The sequence below is a fragment of the Pangasianodon hypophthalmus genome, chromosome 21 (genome assembly GCF_027358585.1).
Source record: "Pangasianodon hypophthalmus isolate fPanHyp1 chromosome 21, fPanHyp1.pri, whole genome shotgun sequence".
Lineage (NCBI taxonomy): Eukaryota > Metazoa > Chordata > Actinopteri > Siluriformes > Pangasiidae > Pangasianodon > Pangasianodon hypophthalmus.
Window position 1 is genome coordinate 5937070 of NC_069730.1, and position 13393 is coordinate 5950462.

A 13393-nucleotide genomic window follows, 5' to 3' on the forward strand; every position below is an offset into this window, starting at 1 on the left:
ACCGCTACTGTATGGATATTTATTATTCCATGTGTCCACATTAGATCTGGGGAGAAATATGTGGGGGAAAAAGGTAGAAAGAGACTGATTATAGAAGATAGTGCATATAGTTGAAAGAAGCGCTGAGAGTGAGAAGTGCAGTGAAAGGAAATTGAGAACAAAGCTCATAAAAGTGTGGGAAAAATCAGAAACGCATTTGCGGGGTTTTGTTGTTTATCTGACTTATTAGAAATCTATAAAATTAGAAATTTTACTTAGAAACCTACCTCCGGTCTCTGTCTCGGTCTCTCTCTCTGGAGCGTGAGCGGCTTCGTCTGCTCGAGTGTTTGCTGCGGCTGGTCACTCTGCTCCCTGATGAGCTGGAGGAGGAAGAAGAGGAAGAGGAGCGCCGTCTGTGCTTCCTTTTGCGCCGGCTGCGGCTGTCGTCCTCGCTGTCTGACGAGTGGCGGCCCATGTCTGCTCAGAGCCTGGGTCAAAACAGGAAAGAGAAAAAAGATATGATGCAGCATCTTAGATGAGCAGTGAACTTTTTTTTTTGCTTTAGTAGGTTCTAGCGAGGCTAGAATGCCATCCATGCAATGTTAAAGCTATGAGCATATGACTGTGTAGGGCTACGCTGTGCAACACATTTACCGTCTTCATTCATTCATCTTCAGTAAATGCTATATTGTGGTCAGGGTCATAGTGGTTGCACAATAGCTTGCAATAATAATGCCTGCTGGAGCAGATGTGATTGGTCACAATTTCTTTGGAAGGAGGCAGAAATAGCATAAAAAAAAAAAAACTCTATATACAAAAACAGCAGCTCTAACAGTAGTTTTTTTTTTTGCATTTTTGGAATCAGACTCCTTTGCTTTGTAACAGTCCTGTGTAAAGCTCTAACTTTTACGTTTTCTGACACAAGGACGTTTTCAAAACAACGCACTTTGTGCTTTGTAGTTTTTCTGTGCATTTTATTTGTCTTATTACCTTCAAGAAAGAGAAAAATAGAGAGACTGTTGAGGAAATAGCTGTTATAACAAAGTAAGCGACAACAGGAACTAACTTGTTCCACAGACGTCCCACAACATTCAGTGCAATAAACTGATAAAATGCCTGACATGCCATTCCTGAATAAATAAGAAACTTTAATTAGTGGCAAACTGCTGTAGTATAGTCTAAAAGGCATAAAACACACCAGGACGTTGGAAAATATCAGGTTGCATCACACCACCCTGTCACTGATTATTTTTCAAAAGTGTTTTACTCACTATATGCACAATATGTATGTGCGATGTGTGAATTTATTACCTTTTTTAAATGTTCTGCTTCTGCAGGCATTGAAACAGCTGAATATGAGAGCCATAAGCCTGGAATACCCTGTAACATTAACTATACTTTCTAAAAGACAGATTATAACAGGGAAAGCTTCTCTCCACAACTAAAATAAATGAATTTAGAGACGACTTTAATTTAATTAAGAAAATAGAGACTGTATGTTGACTGTATGTATATATTTATATATAATTATTACTACTATTATTATTATTATTATTATTATTATTATTATTAAGCTTACAATAATAAACTGGGCTGTATGTAAATTCATAAATATTATGATAAGCCTGGTGACAAACAGGAAAACTTTACTTATCTTTACTCAGTAAGCTAAGTAATAAAAATTAATTCAATCAGTGAATTACATTAAAGCCTTTCTCATCAGATATATTACTAACCTAAACATGCTAACCAACTCGACCACTAGCTAGGTAGCTAGCTCGCTCAAATATGAACACAGCGCCATTAATACACAAGAAACAAAGTGTTAGGTGCCTAAACATGACAGAATGAAGCTCTAAAAAGAAAAAGTTATTTCGTATCCAGCGCTTACCGGTTGCCAAGTCTCATAAATGGACCTCCTTTGGGCTGCAGGCTTCAAAACACTCAAACACAGGCGCCATGCAGTGACACAACAGACATTCATAATCGATACAGAGACGCACGAGTTGGAAACAAACCAGTCCGTGAAATCGAGCTCAGAGCAATCGCTCTTCTCTGCGCACACACTGCTCACTCGGGTTTCCTCATGTTCAGATACTCAGACACGGGTGAAGGATTTATCCTTCAGAGGAGTTTAGATGGAAATAAATATTTATCATTTCAAACCTTAGCATCCATTTAATAGAGCGTGTAATAGACTCTAATTCATACAGTTCATTATTATGCAGAAGTAGCTCCTTATAATAATCTTTAAGCTGTTGATGCTATTATGGATTAAACAGCGGACAATATTAGATCATTTTCTCCTCCCTAATCCAATATACCTACAATAATCCCAATAATCACATTCCCTTTTTTTTCTTTTTTAAATAATGGATGTGATTGATGAATAATGGACCAAATGCTTAACGCAGCTAAATGTACTCTAGGCTAATACTACACACATATAACATTAACATATAACATTTATAATAAGGGTCATAAAATAATAACAATGCTGATAATATCCATTAACAAATGTAAAACATGCTTTAACGGACATGCAAAGCATAAAAAAAAAATAAAACACCTCTCATATTTTCATAGTTTGTTTATTACCATATGGGCAGAATAATGAAAGGTAGTTTTCGTTGTGTAAAATGTCCATCTTGATAATATTTACATTTGAAAGCTGGAGACTGTATTTATGTGCGGATTCATACTGATTGCAAAACAGCAACAACAACAAATTATTATTATTTTTGATTTCTTTTTGCAAATTCAGACAAAAGACTGAAAACATTGTGCGGCCGGTCTTAATTTTAAAAGATAGATAGATAGATAGATAGATAGATAGATAGATAAACAACAATAGCCTTAATAAAACTAAAAACACTGTATATTAGTGCTGTTGTTCACTAATTTAAATACTATATAAATACTATATATATATATATATATATATATACACACACATACATATATGTGTGTGTGTGTGTGTGTACAGTATGTATATGTATGTATACAGTATGTATGTGTATATATATATATATATTTATAGAGAGAGAGAGAGAGAGAGATGGTCCAATTTGTATGCTTTGGATATAACCTGTAAAATCTAAAACTTTCATGGATGCAAGAAAACATCCAGGACGCCAGAAATGAAAACTAATGAATGCCCATGGTTCTGAAGGCATCATAAATATTTAATAAGGCGAATAGTTGGAAAGAGGTATTTCATATAGATTATCAATAAACGCCTCCAGTTTGGCTCGCCCCGATATGATATTCTTGGTAGATCCTGTATCTTGTTGTATTTTGTCTTTTTTAATTTCCTCTAAATTGCTGCGCTCCCACAGGCATTGGGTTACCTTCGCCGCAAATGATGCATTATTTATTCATTTTTCTCCAAATATATAATCATTTCAGCTGTGTGCATAGTCTGCAGTAATTAACCACCTCCAGCGCGGATTCACAACAAAGTATCTCGCAATTAAGCCTCTAATAAGGCATGAAGTTGCAGCTCTGGGAATTGAAATAGCTATGGTTAAATAGACTAGTGGCATTAACATGCCCTGTTAAACTGCTTGCATTTAAACCTTATAGATATTCATTGCTCATTATAAACATTATAACAGTATACATGCTGTTTTGTTAATGCTGTACAGCCGCATTACTTATAATTACATATATATATATATATATATATATATATATATATATATATATATATATATATATATACATATATATATATATGAGCAGTAATCAGTTATAAGCAGTAATAATCATAGGCTACATGATTTATATAATATACATATATACATACACACACATTTATATAATATACATATATACATACACACACACATTATATATATATATATATATATATATATATATATATATATATATATATGTATATATATATATATATATATATATATATATATATATATATATATATATATATATATTAGTGTGTGTGTGTGTGTGCATGATTAGTCCAGCTCTTCTTTCTAACTGCATTACATGAACACCCCTGTTATCAAGCAGGTCAATAAAAAAGTAATAAAAATACTAAAAAAGCAATAACAAAAAGCAGTGCATTCCACGCGCGTGCACTACACTATACACTGTTAATTCATTAACGGATGAATAATAATTGTGATAATTGTGATAAAGAAACTAACACCACACACACACAGTGTTACTGAGGCAACTGTTGAGTTCGTGCATCTCAGTCTCGCTTTTTTTCCCCCGCACATGATCGAGTTGGTTCCACTGTTCAGTAAGGAGTCGTCAGTCCTCGTTCACGCGCTTGTCCGGGTGTCGTTTTCAGTTTAGACACCGCAGCCCTGTGCGGGGAGACGCTTCGGTGCGCGCGTGCAGTAGAAGTGACCTAACTCGCGACAACGGAACCTGCGCTTTAATTGCATTAATTTGGCCGTCATGTCAATCTTGGATCAATGACCAATAGCATCCTCGTGAGGATGAGCTGAGGAGGCTGAGGGGTTGATAAATCCCCCCCCCACCCCAAACACACACACACACACACACACACACACACACCTCCTCCTCCGTTAATACACGGCTACAGAAGAAGAAGAAGAAGAAGAAGAAGAAGAAGAGGGGAGGGGGGCTCATCCCGGCTTCCTGAGGGGAGGTAATTTGCACGGATCAAGGGGCCAGGCGTTGCAAAGTATAAATAGTGTGACTTCAATCGCGGCTCAGTGAGCAGCAGGTCTGTAACTCCCCGCGCCGAGACCCGGAACCGGCCCGCATCTACGAGCTGCCGAGCAGAGCGCGAGCTCCGAGAGTTGGCAACCCGCATCAGCACGAGAGAAGAAAAAAAAAAAAAAAAAAAAACAGAGTGAGAGAATAAGCAGCATTGATGTCTTATCTGAGACTGCTGAGAAACTGAGCTTGAGAAAGTGAGTGAGAAGAGAAGAGAAGAGTAGAGAAAAGAGAAGAGAAGACTGGCGGGCTTTATTTTTCCTTCTTCTTCTTGGGACCAGTGATGGAAGAACTCACCGCTTTCGTGTCCAAATCCTTTGATCAGAAAGTGAAAGAGAAGAAAGAGGCGATCACGTACCGGGAGGTGCTGGAGACGGGCTCGGCGCGAGCCAGGGAAGCGCTCCCGGTTGAAGCAGGGCGCGAGGACGCGAGCATTCTAGCGCGAGGAGCCGTCGCGCGCTCACCGGTCAGAGAAGCGGACATGACGGGGCCGGAGAGGACGAGGGACACGGGGAGTCCCAAACTCACAGACGGTGAGTTCTGCACTCTGTGTTTTCTTTGCAGACGTGGCGTTGGTACTTTGGAAAAGAAATAAAAGATCAATTTCACAGTTTAATCTTTTGTTAAAAAAAAAAAAAAAAACACACCGGTTATTCGTTAATCATTTTATGACTCCATTAGCTATTGATTATTATTTTTATATAGGCTAAAATTCCACTTTCAGCACATAATGGCCTATCTTATATTTCTATTATTTTATGTTTACGAATTTTGCAATCGTCCAAAACACACGAATGCATTAAAAAATATATAGTTTTTGTTTTACTGTGAAGCGCGTGCACAGATCCGACTAACCTACAAAACACTTCAAAATCCCATTATCAGTCCAGTTATTTTTGTGCATTAACGAGTGAACTGAAATTGTCGGAAAATGTTTTGAAAGAAAGCAAAAAATAAACAAATATATATAAATAAAAAAAAACAAGCATAATGGATATGTCAAGATCTGCAATCCACTGCATTACCTGCATTTTAGTTTATGGCTACAATCCATCACACTTAACATGGTGCATGGTGCAATCAACAGACTACATTTAAAATAAAGTTCCTAAAACATAATAATAATAATAATAATAATAATAATAATAATAATAATAATGCAATGGGTAATGTGGAGCAAAAAGCAGTATTTTAAAAGGATTGTAACACTGAGTTAAAAAAAAAGAAAAATAAAATTAAATTGTAAATTGTCTTAGAATATAATAATATCACAATATCAAGAGATTCTTCTACTTCTTCTGCTTGTTACTATTATTATTATTACTATTATTATTATTATTGCTATTATTAATATCAAATGTCATGATAATACTAGTACTAATGTTGGCAATAATAATAATAATAATAATAATAATAGGCTACATTAAACGTGTGCATATATTAGTTCATAAACATGCCATATGTTTATAGGCCTATTTACATCAAATTTATATTATTTTATGTCAGCTAGAATAATGCTGTAAATGATTTAAGAAAACCATATTTCCCCTCCGATGCACTTTGGCGTGTTAGTGTAGTGCAGTGCTCCATCATTTATCCTGTGTTTTTACTGCTTTTCCAGCAGAAAGGTTTGGCGAGCTGTTCATGCAGTGGTGCTAGCAGTGTAGTGAGCCAGGGTGCACGCTGTAGATGCAGGCTAGAAGGTGTAAATAATTAAAGAGCTCTCCTTACGAGGACAAAACACTGGTGACTGATATCAGGCGAGCCGACTCATGCCTTCAGCTCTCAGACATTGCTTTAAACCTCCTCAGATGGTTTAAATCTCAGCTCGAGCTTCATAGGCATGCTCACGTCCTCGCGTGTCGAAAACAAGCAGCTCCAGTGCACAGTTTCAGAATCCGCTCGTGACCCTTCTTCTTCTTCTTCTTCTTCCTCTTCTTCTTCTTCTTCTTCTCCGTGAAGGCATCCTGGACGTGAAGGAGCGAAAAGAGGATGCCAAGCCGACAGAGGATGAGACTCAGACCAAAATCAAGCAGAGGAGAAGTCGGACTAACTTTACTCTGGAGCAGCTGAATGAGCTGGAGAGGCTGTTCGACGAGACGCACTATCCGGACGCGTTCATGCGCGAGGAGCTGAGTCAGCGGCTCGGGCTCTCCGAAGCGCGCGTGCAGGTACGACTTGTCACCGTCTGCGTGCTGGATGTTTCAGCGCGCATCCTGAAGGCACGACTTGCTTTGCATTGTGTACCTGTGTCCATTTTCGGGCCAAGCTTTAGATATTTTTTTTTCGGCTTGTTTGTTGATGGGAACTTTGAATTTGTAGGGATCGAAAAGCGGGTTGATTTTTGTGTAGGAGGTTGTGGGCTTCTTTCAGGTGTAATTAGGACCCGTGTTGAATTGAGCTTGAATTGCACGCAAACTGCAAACACTTCTCTGATGCAACAACCCTGAAATGATTTCAAGCACTAATCTATTTATCCATAAACACAGCCCGAGTTCAGGGGTCTGATTTCTGCTCTAATGACAAGTTCAAAACAGACAGAAATAAATAAATAAATAAATAAGTAAATAAATAAATAAATAAAATGATTGCATCATAAATACTACGAAACTAAACATGTAGTAAATATGCCCATAAAATAAAGCTAAAGCATAAATATGCTAGACAAGACTATTTTGATGATTTATTTATGGATTTATTTATTTATAACTAATACCATTCTGTTTCTAAACCTCTTTTTTGGTGTATCCTAAGGCTGTAAAATCTTTTTTTGCTCGTTTTTGCTACAAGTTGACCCCACAGGCGACATCTGTAGCATGTTTTTTTTTTTCTTTTTTTTTTTTCCTCGAAAGGGAAAGGCCATCTGCACAGAAACATAATAAGCGCTCTTCGTTAAAGGCTTCTAGTCTGTGTGTAACGAGAGAAGAGCAACTGAGCCGAGGAGCAGTGATCATGAATACACACATCACATCACATCTTGGTGTGATTGCTTTAAAAAAAAAAAAAAAAAAAAAAAAAAAACAGACAATTATCCTCTTTGGGTCTCTTTTATCTATTCATTTTTGGTGCAATGGAGATAATATTATTCGCTTTCTGAATATAGGCTTTATCAAAATTGTGCAAAAAAAAAAAAAAGACCTCCCTCGAATTAAAAGTGAGCTGAGAGCCTCATTGGGTTTTTTTTTTTTGGCTGTGAGTCCCAGTGCGCATTGGGAAAAGCGCATTGTGTCCCTCCCAGGGAGCGCGCGCGGATTAACATACATTATATATCATTTTTTACGCAAAATAAAGATCTGGCTGCTCACATGGACACATTTACAAAAGAGCAATCTTTTTTTTTTTAAGAAAAAACAACAACAACAACAACAACAAAACGTTTCAGATTGCATATATAGCTAAGCTAATAATTTAGGTGCTGATTTTTCAATATAAATGAAATAAATCAGCATTTCTGAAAATCTTCAGCAATCATAAATTTAGAGCAGTGCAAAACAGCAATATGGGTTTGCATCAAATATTTCCTTTCCAGCAGTAAAGTTGATCAACTGAGCCTCGGGTTCATCTGTGCAGTGCTCTGTGTGTGCTACAGGAGGGGATTCACTACAGCTTAACATAATAATGAGATGCCTAATCTCAAAATCCCAGCTACTGATGACAAAAAATAACTGTTCCTTTTTTTTTTTTTTTTTTTTTTTTTTTAAATAAAAAGAGATCGGGTCCAAAAATCTTCAAAAGGAGGCTTTGTGGAGAACTTGTTATGACAGTAATTAAGCTGAACTGTGTGCCATTAAACGAATGAGTAACACGAATTCTCCTGCAGATAAAGGTAATTAATTTGGCCCGTCTTGCTAATGGGAGAGTCAGATAGCCTTGCTCGGATGTCCATGGCTATAATCTCATGCTGGTGTTTGGTATCAGAAAGTCGATTAGGTTCTTCTGGCACACTGAGGGAAAGATGAAACCTGTGCTGAGAAGGCCAGTTTATTGTGGTCCGATTAAAGAGGATCAAGCCTTTCTCCTTTCTCGTTTATTTATACATCTGGAATCGTCTCGTCTTGTGGTTAACTGGAGGTTTTCTTATTTATTTATTTATTTATTTATCTATCTATTTCTACATGCTTTTCAGCTCCTGCTCAATGCCTATTAATTAAAAATCTGGGGTTAAGCATCATTAAATATTTCAGTCTTCAGAGATTATAGACTACTTTTCCAGTAATTGTCTGTTTTTTTTTTGGAGAAGAATTACGCATGCCCGTGAATGCAGCTGTCAATCACACCGGTGTTAATGAATTTCTTTCCCCACAGGTTTGGTTTCAAAACAGGAGAGCCAAATGCAGAAAACAGGAAAACCAGTTACACAAAGGTGCGTTGCTTTCTTTGAAAATCCGTTTAAAAATTTCTATCAGGCTATAAGACATAAGTCGCATATACAGGATACTCTAAATCTGATCTTATAGTTTCAGTAGCAGTTACTGCATATTTAACAATAATTTTGAAGAGTTCATGCATTTTGCATTTAATTCATGAGATGAATGCGTGAAAACAAACTGCAGCCTGGATGTGGTTTATTATGTCACGTGCTATTCCAAATCTGTAGTCTACAATGCGCGCAATAGTACCGCATTTAAAGCCCTGCATGCGTTTGGAAAAGGAGCCACTGTCTCAGGCTGAGGCTGGAGTGTGTCCAGGACAGCTCTAAACACAAGTGACACTCTTCCTGTCTTCGCAGGGGTGCTCATCGGAGCTGCGAGTCAGTTTGAAGCGTGCCGCGTCGCGCCATATGTCAACGTGGGAGCTTTGCGCATGCCATTCCAACAGGCAAGTGTCCTCTGAAGCGCGAGCTCTTAGACAAATTGAGTGCATGGAGTGAGTGCTGCTTTGGCACGAGCTTGGTCCAATCGGCATGCACTGAATCCTGGGTAATGGACGTGGAAGCATTTTTACATGATATGAGAAGTGATATGAGTTGGGATAATAATAATGCTGTAATGCGTAAATGGCACAATGAATCTTTTATATATATATATATATATATATATATATATATATATATATATATATATATACACACATATATAATTTCTGCGCACTATTTGTGATAATCTCAATGGCCCAGTTGCATTTTAGCACTCGAGGTATTGTGCATTAAGTTTAAGAAGTGTTAATCCTTCTTTCAATCTTTTAATCTTTGATATGTTTAGCTATTTATTTAGAATGACTGCCACGTTTTATATGAAAATCATCTCCATTACCCAGTCATCTCTGAAACCATTCTACACTCTAAAAAAATACACACACAAAAGAAAAATAGATGCTTCCACTAGGAAGCTTTGGTGTTTCTTTCAGGAGCCATCAATGTTTGCACAGTTCCTGGAGGCACTTTTAAGGGTTGCACTGGTGAAATCCATGAACCCCTAAAATCTACCCTCCGGGGCCCTTTTTGTTTTTAGAGTGTAGCTGCATTCTAGCAGTGGAGTTAATGTGTATTTCCTCCCCTCTCTCCCCACGTGTGCGTCCGTAGGATAGTCATTGCAACGTGCCACCCTTCTCCTTTCAGGTGCAGGCGCAGCTGCAGCTGGACAGCGCCGTGGCCCACGCGCACCATCACCTGCACTCTCACCTGGCGGCGCACGCGCCCTACATGATGTTCCCCGCGCCGCCGTTCGGCTTGCCCTTGGCCACGCTGGCGGCGGAGTCTGCCTCGGCGGCGTCGGTGGTGGCCGCAGCCGCCGCCGCCAAAAACAGCAACAAGAACTCGAGCATCGCGGATCTGAGACTGAAGGCCAAGAAGCACGCGGCGGCGCTCGGACTGTGACACGCCGGTGCGCGCGCGCGCGGGCGGGCACAGTGCACACTCACAACACTAGGACGTTATTTATACTCTCTTATGAAGGACACTCCAGAATAAAGGCTTATTTATGACATGAACAACACAAACTGTGAAATCGAAGTGAAGCCTGTCACGGATGCAGGTTGCAACCAGGACGAACCGGAAGCGGAAACCATTTGTCCAAGACAAAACTCATTCCGAATGTGTGCAAACGCAGCTGGGACGTTGGACTCCTGTGTGACAAAGTGAACACTTTCTGCGTAGTTTGCTGTTTTAAAAAAAAAAACAAGAAATAGTTAAAAAAAAAAAGAGGCTGGCCTCGTTTTATCTGAAACAGAGTTTCTCATGAAAAGGACGCTTATGGATGTCTGTGCGCGAGGACTTATAACAAAAAAAAAACAACAACAACAACAAAAACACATTAAATCTTTCTTCTAACGTGCCATCACGTGAGCTCGGTGTCGCAGGGTGGCGTGACGTCACGCCACGCCCTCACGTCAAATCAGATGGTGAACTTGGACACCTTGAGCGCGCGCCTGAATGATTTTTTTTGGGGGGGTTCTCGAGCCAGTGGACGTTTGGGAAAACCTAAAAAAAAAAAAAAAAAAAAGAAAGAAAGAAAAACTATCACACATTTTAAACACATTTTACTTATTATTATTATTATTATTATTATTATTATTATTATTATTGAGTGTATGGTGAATTTCCTCACATATCAGGTCTTTATCCAATACAGAGTGTCCACTTCCTGCAGCTTACACTGAGGTCCCAGTATTAATGTACAGAATCAGATACATCTTTATCCTACTGAGAGCATTAAAGTCACCGCTGCGGTACTCAACGTGTACAATATGTCCAAATGGACAGATATTTTGGTTATTTTGTGCTTCATGAAGACATTGTGGGAACCCTTTTTGGGCTGTTGTTTTTTTTTTATTCTGATTATTTTTATTTTTTTGCATTCACACCGTGTTTAAAGTCATGTGGATCTCTATGTAATGTTGGTGTTTTTTTATAAAGTGAACGTACCTCGACTGCAGGCTCGGATCTCCTGGAATATCCCTGAAATACCTTTTAACATTTTCTTTTTTTAAAAAAACAAACAAACAAACAAACCAACAAACAAACAAAAAAACAAATTATAATTTCATCATTACTGTGAAACGTGAACTCACCTGACCACAGTGTTTTCAATTCATAATAAATCCACAAAACTTTTGTACAAGATCCGTGTTGCTGATCTGTGAGTGGCTGATTATTATTCTTCTTCTTCTTCTTCTTATTATTATTATTATTATTAACGCCTGAAAATGGTGGAAATGATTACCAGAACCAGCCAGTACTTGGTTTACTGACTCATCACTAATTATCACTAATTATTAATGAGTTTATTATTAATTCGTGAGTAGTTTTTCCTCTTCAGATCTTTGAATGATTTTTGGAGTTTGTCCAATCAGAGCTCTGCAGGGACTGTCCTGAAGAATGGGCCAATATTTACACATTAAACCCAGTTTTATTTCTAATTTATAAATACTCATGTATAATGATTTCACATAACCCCTGATAAACATTTTGGAAAAGGAAAATAAAGCTTGTGCTTAATGGAAGGCTGAGAAACGTTTCACTGATGTAGTCCCAGTGCATCAGGACCAGTGTGTTAGGGGAAGAAATAAATAGCCTGGCTTAAATCAGATGATTTAATATTATATTGAACCTTTCTGTCCTGTATGAGGGTGCATTTAGTTTTTAACACATAATGCACGGCGCTGGTGCTGCCCTTGCTAACCAACCACTTGCCTGTTTAAAATCTTAATTTAATTTAATTAAAATTTCATTTTATTTTCCACAGGAATTAAAAAACACTTAACCTTTAATAAACTACAGACTGAAAAAAACAACTAGTAGATCATTCTGCTGCAAAGCAAAAGGGGAAAAAACTTTTTTAAAATAACCTTTAATAATATAATATTTCATAAAATTATAAATATTATAAATATGTTATTATATTTATAATAGCATAATTTATAATCCTAATTTTATAACCTAATTTATAATATACTATAATTCTAATCTTAACTATTTCTTCACGTGCTATTTTGCTGTGAATGGCTCTCTCATATTATTATTATTATTTATTATTATTATTATTATTATTATTATTGTTGTTGTTGTTGTTTTCATATTCACAGAAACACGCAATAACATGAAAGAGATGAACATGAACAATTTGAAAATAACCTGAAATTCATCTCTTCACTTCACATGCTGTGTTTTTTGTTTGTTTGTTTGTTTGTTTGTTTGTTTGTCCGAGTCTTATTTTAGTTCATCATTTGCCTCATGAGTAACCTTAGTGTTCTGCTCTGTTCTGAACCCCATTAGCAGGCCTGTGCTTTAATACACAGATGTTTTAAGCTATTAATTAATAGTGCTCAGAGGGATACAGGGCGCTTGTGTTTCGGGTTCAGACGCCAGTGGTATTGAATTATTGATCCGCGCCGGTTCTGGTAGAGGAGACGGACCTGAGAATGCGAACAATGGAGGCCAGTGCTTTCCTCAGAGCTGCCCAACTCACACTGCATGTTCAGCTCATCCTCCATCCTCACACTGCCTGTTTATTATCACGACAGGAAAGAAGTCACGTGGACAATTCCTGTAATTCGTCTAGAGTTTTCATACGAGTTGCTCTCGTGCATATTCGTACAAATTTAGGATATAGACTACCAGCTTTACGTTTGTGTTTTGTTTGCTTGTTTTTTTCCCTCAGTACAATATTTTCTTGTAATAGAGATTGTGGAAAAGCTTGTTTTTTTTATTTTAAATATTTAAACATGTCGTTTTTATGGTCTTGGTGCTCTCAGTAATACA

General features: G+C 37.6%; 2 protein-coding genes across 4 annotated transcripts in view; one reads left to right on the forward strand and one right to left on the reverse strand.

Moving 5' to 3' along the window:
* The window catches only part of rsrc1 (arginine/serine-rich coiled-coil 1), a 133009-nt gene extending 131009 nt beyond the window's left edge, over positions 1-2000 (reverse strand). For both annotated transcript variants that reach the window (XM_053227505.1, XM_026941313.3), the window contains exons 1-2: positions 1871-2000; positions 267-467 (exon numbers count right to left, since the gene is read on the reverse strand). In XM_053227505.1, the coding sequence (XP_053083480.1) occupies positions 267-454 (188 nt within the window). In that variant the 5' untranslated portion in view covers positions 455-467; positions 1871-2000. The remainder of the gene's footprint in view (positions 1-266; positions 468-1870) is intronic.
* Positions 2001-4641: 2641 nt separating this feature from the next.
* Positions 4642-10927, forward strand: shox2 (short stature homeobox 2). 2 transcript variants are annotated; one of them, XM_026941320.3, is made up of 5 exons: positions 4642-5228; positions 6658-6866; positions 9001-9058; positions 9425-9513; positions 10217-10927. In XM_026941320.3, exons 1-5 carry the CDS (start codon positions 4979-4981, stop codon positions 10508-10510), a joined length of 900 nt encoding a protein of 299 aa, XP_026797121.1. In that variant the 5' UTR covers positions 4642-4978; the 3' UTR covers positions 10511-10927. The 2 variants fall into 2 exon arrangements, with proteins under 2 accessions (XP_026797121.1, XP_026797123.1); XM_026941322.3 differs by having other exon boundaries at positions 4645-5228; positions 10253-10927.
* Positions 10928-13393: the final 2466 nt, after the last annotated feature.

What these genes read in the sequence shown, in the direction of transcription:
- shox2 (XM_026941320.3), top strand. Translation starts at nt 4,979, where the DNA reads ATGGAAGAACTCACCGCTTTCGTGTCCAAATCCTTTGATCAGAAAGTG. An exon ending in TCTCCGAAGCGCGCGTGCAG is followed by an intron (nt 6,867 to 9,000) that starts GTACGACTTGTC and finishes CTTTCCCCACAG; the next exon opens with GTTTGGTTTCAAAACAGGAG. An exon ending in TGCGCATGCCATTCCAACAG is followed by an intron (nt 9,514 to 10,216) that starts GCAAGTGTCCTC and finishes GTGCGTCCGTAG; the next exon opens with GATAGTCATTGCAACGTGCC.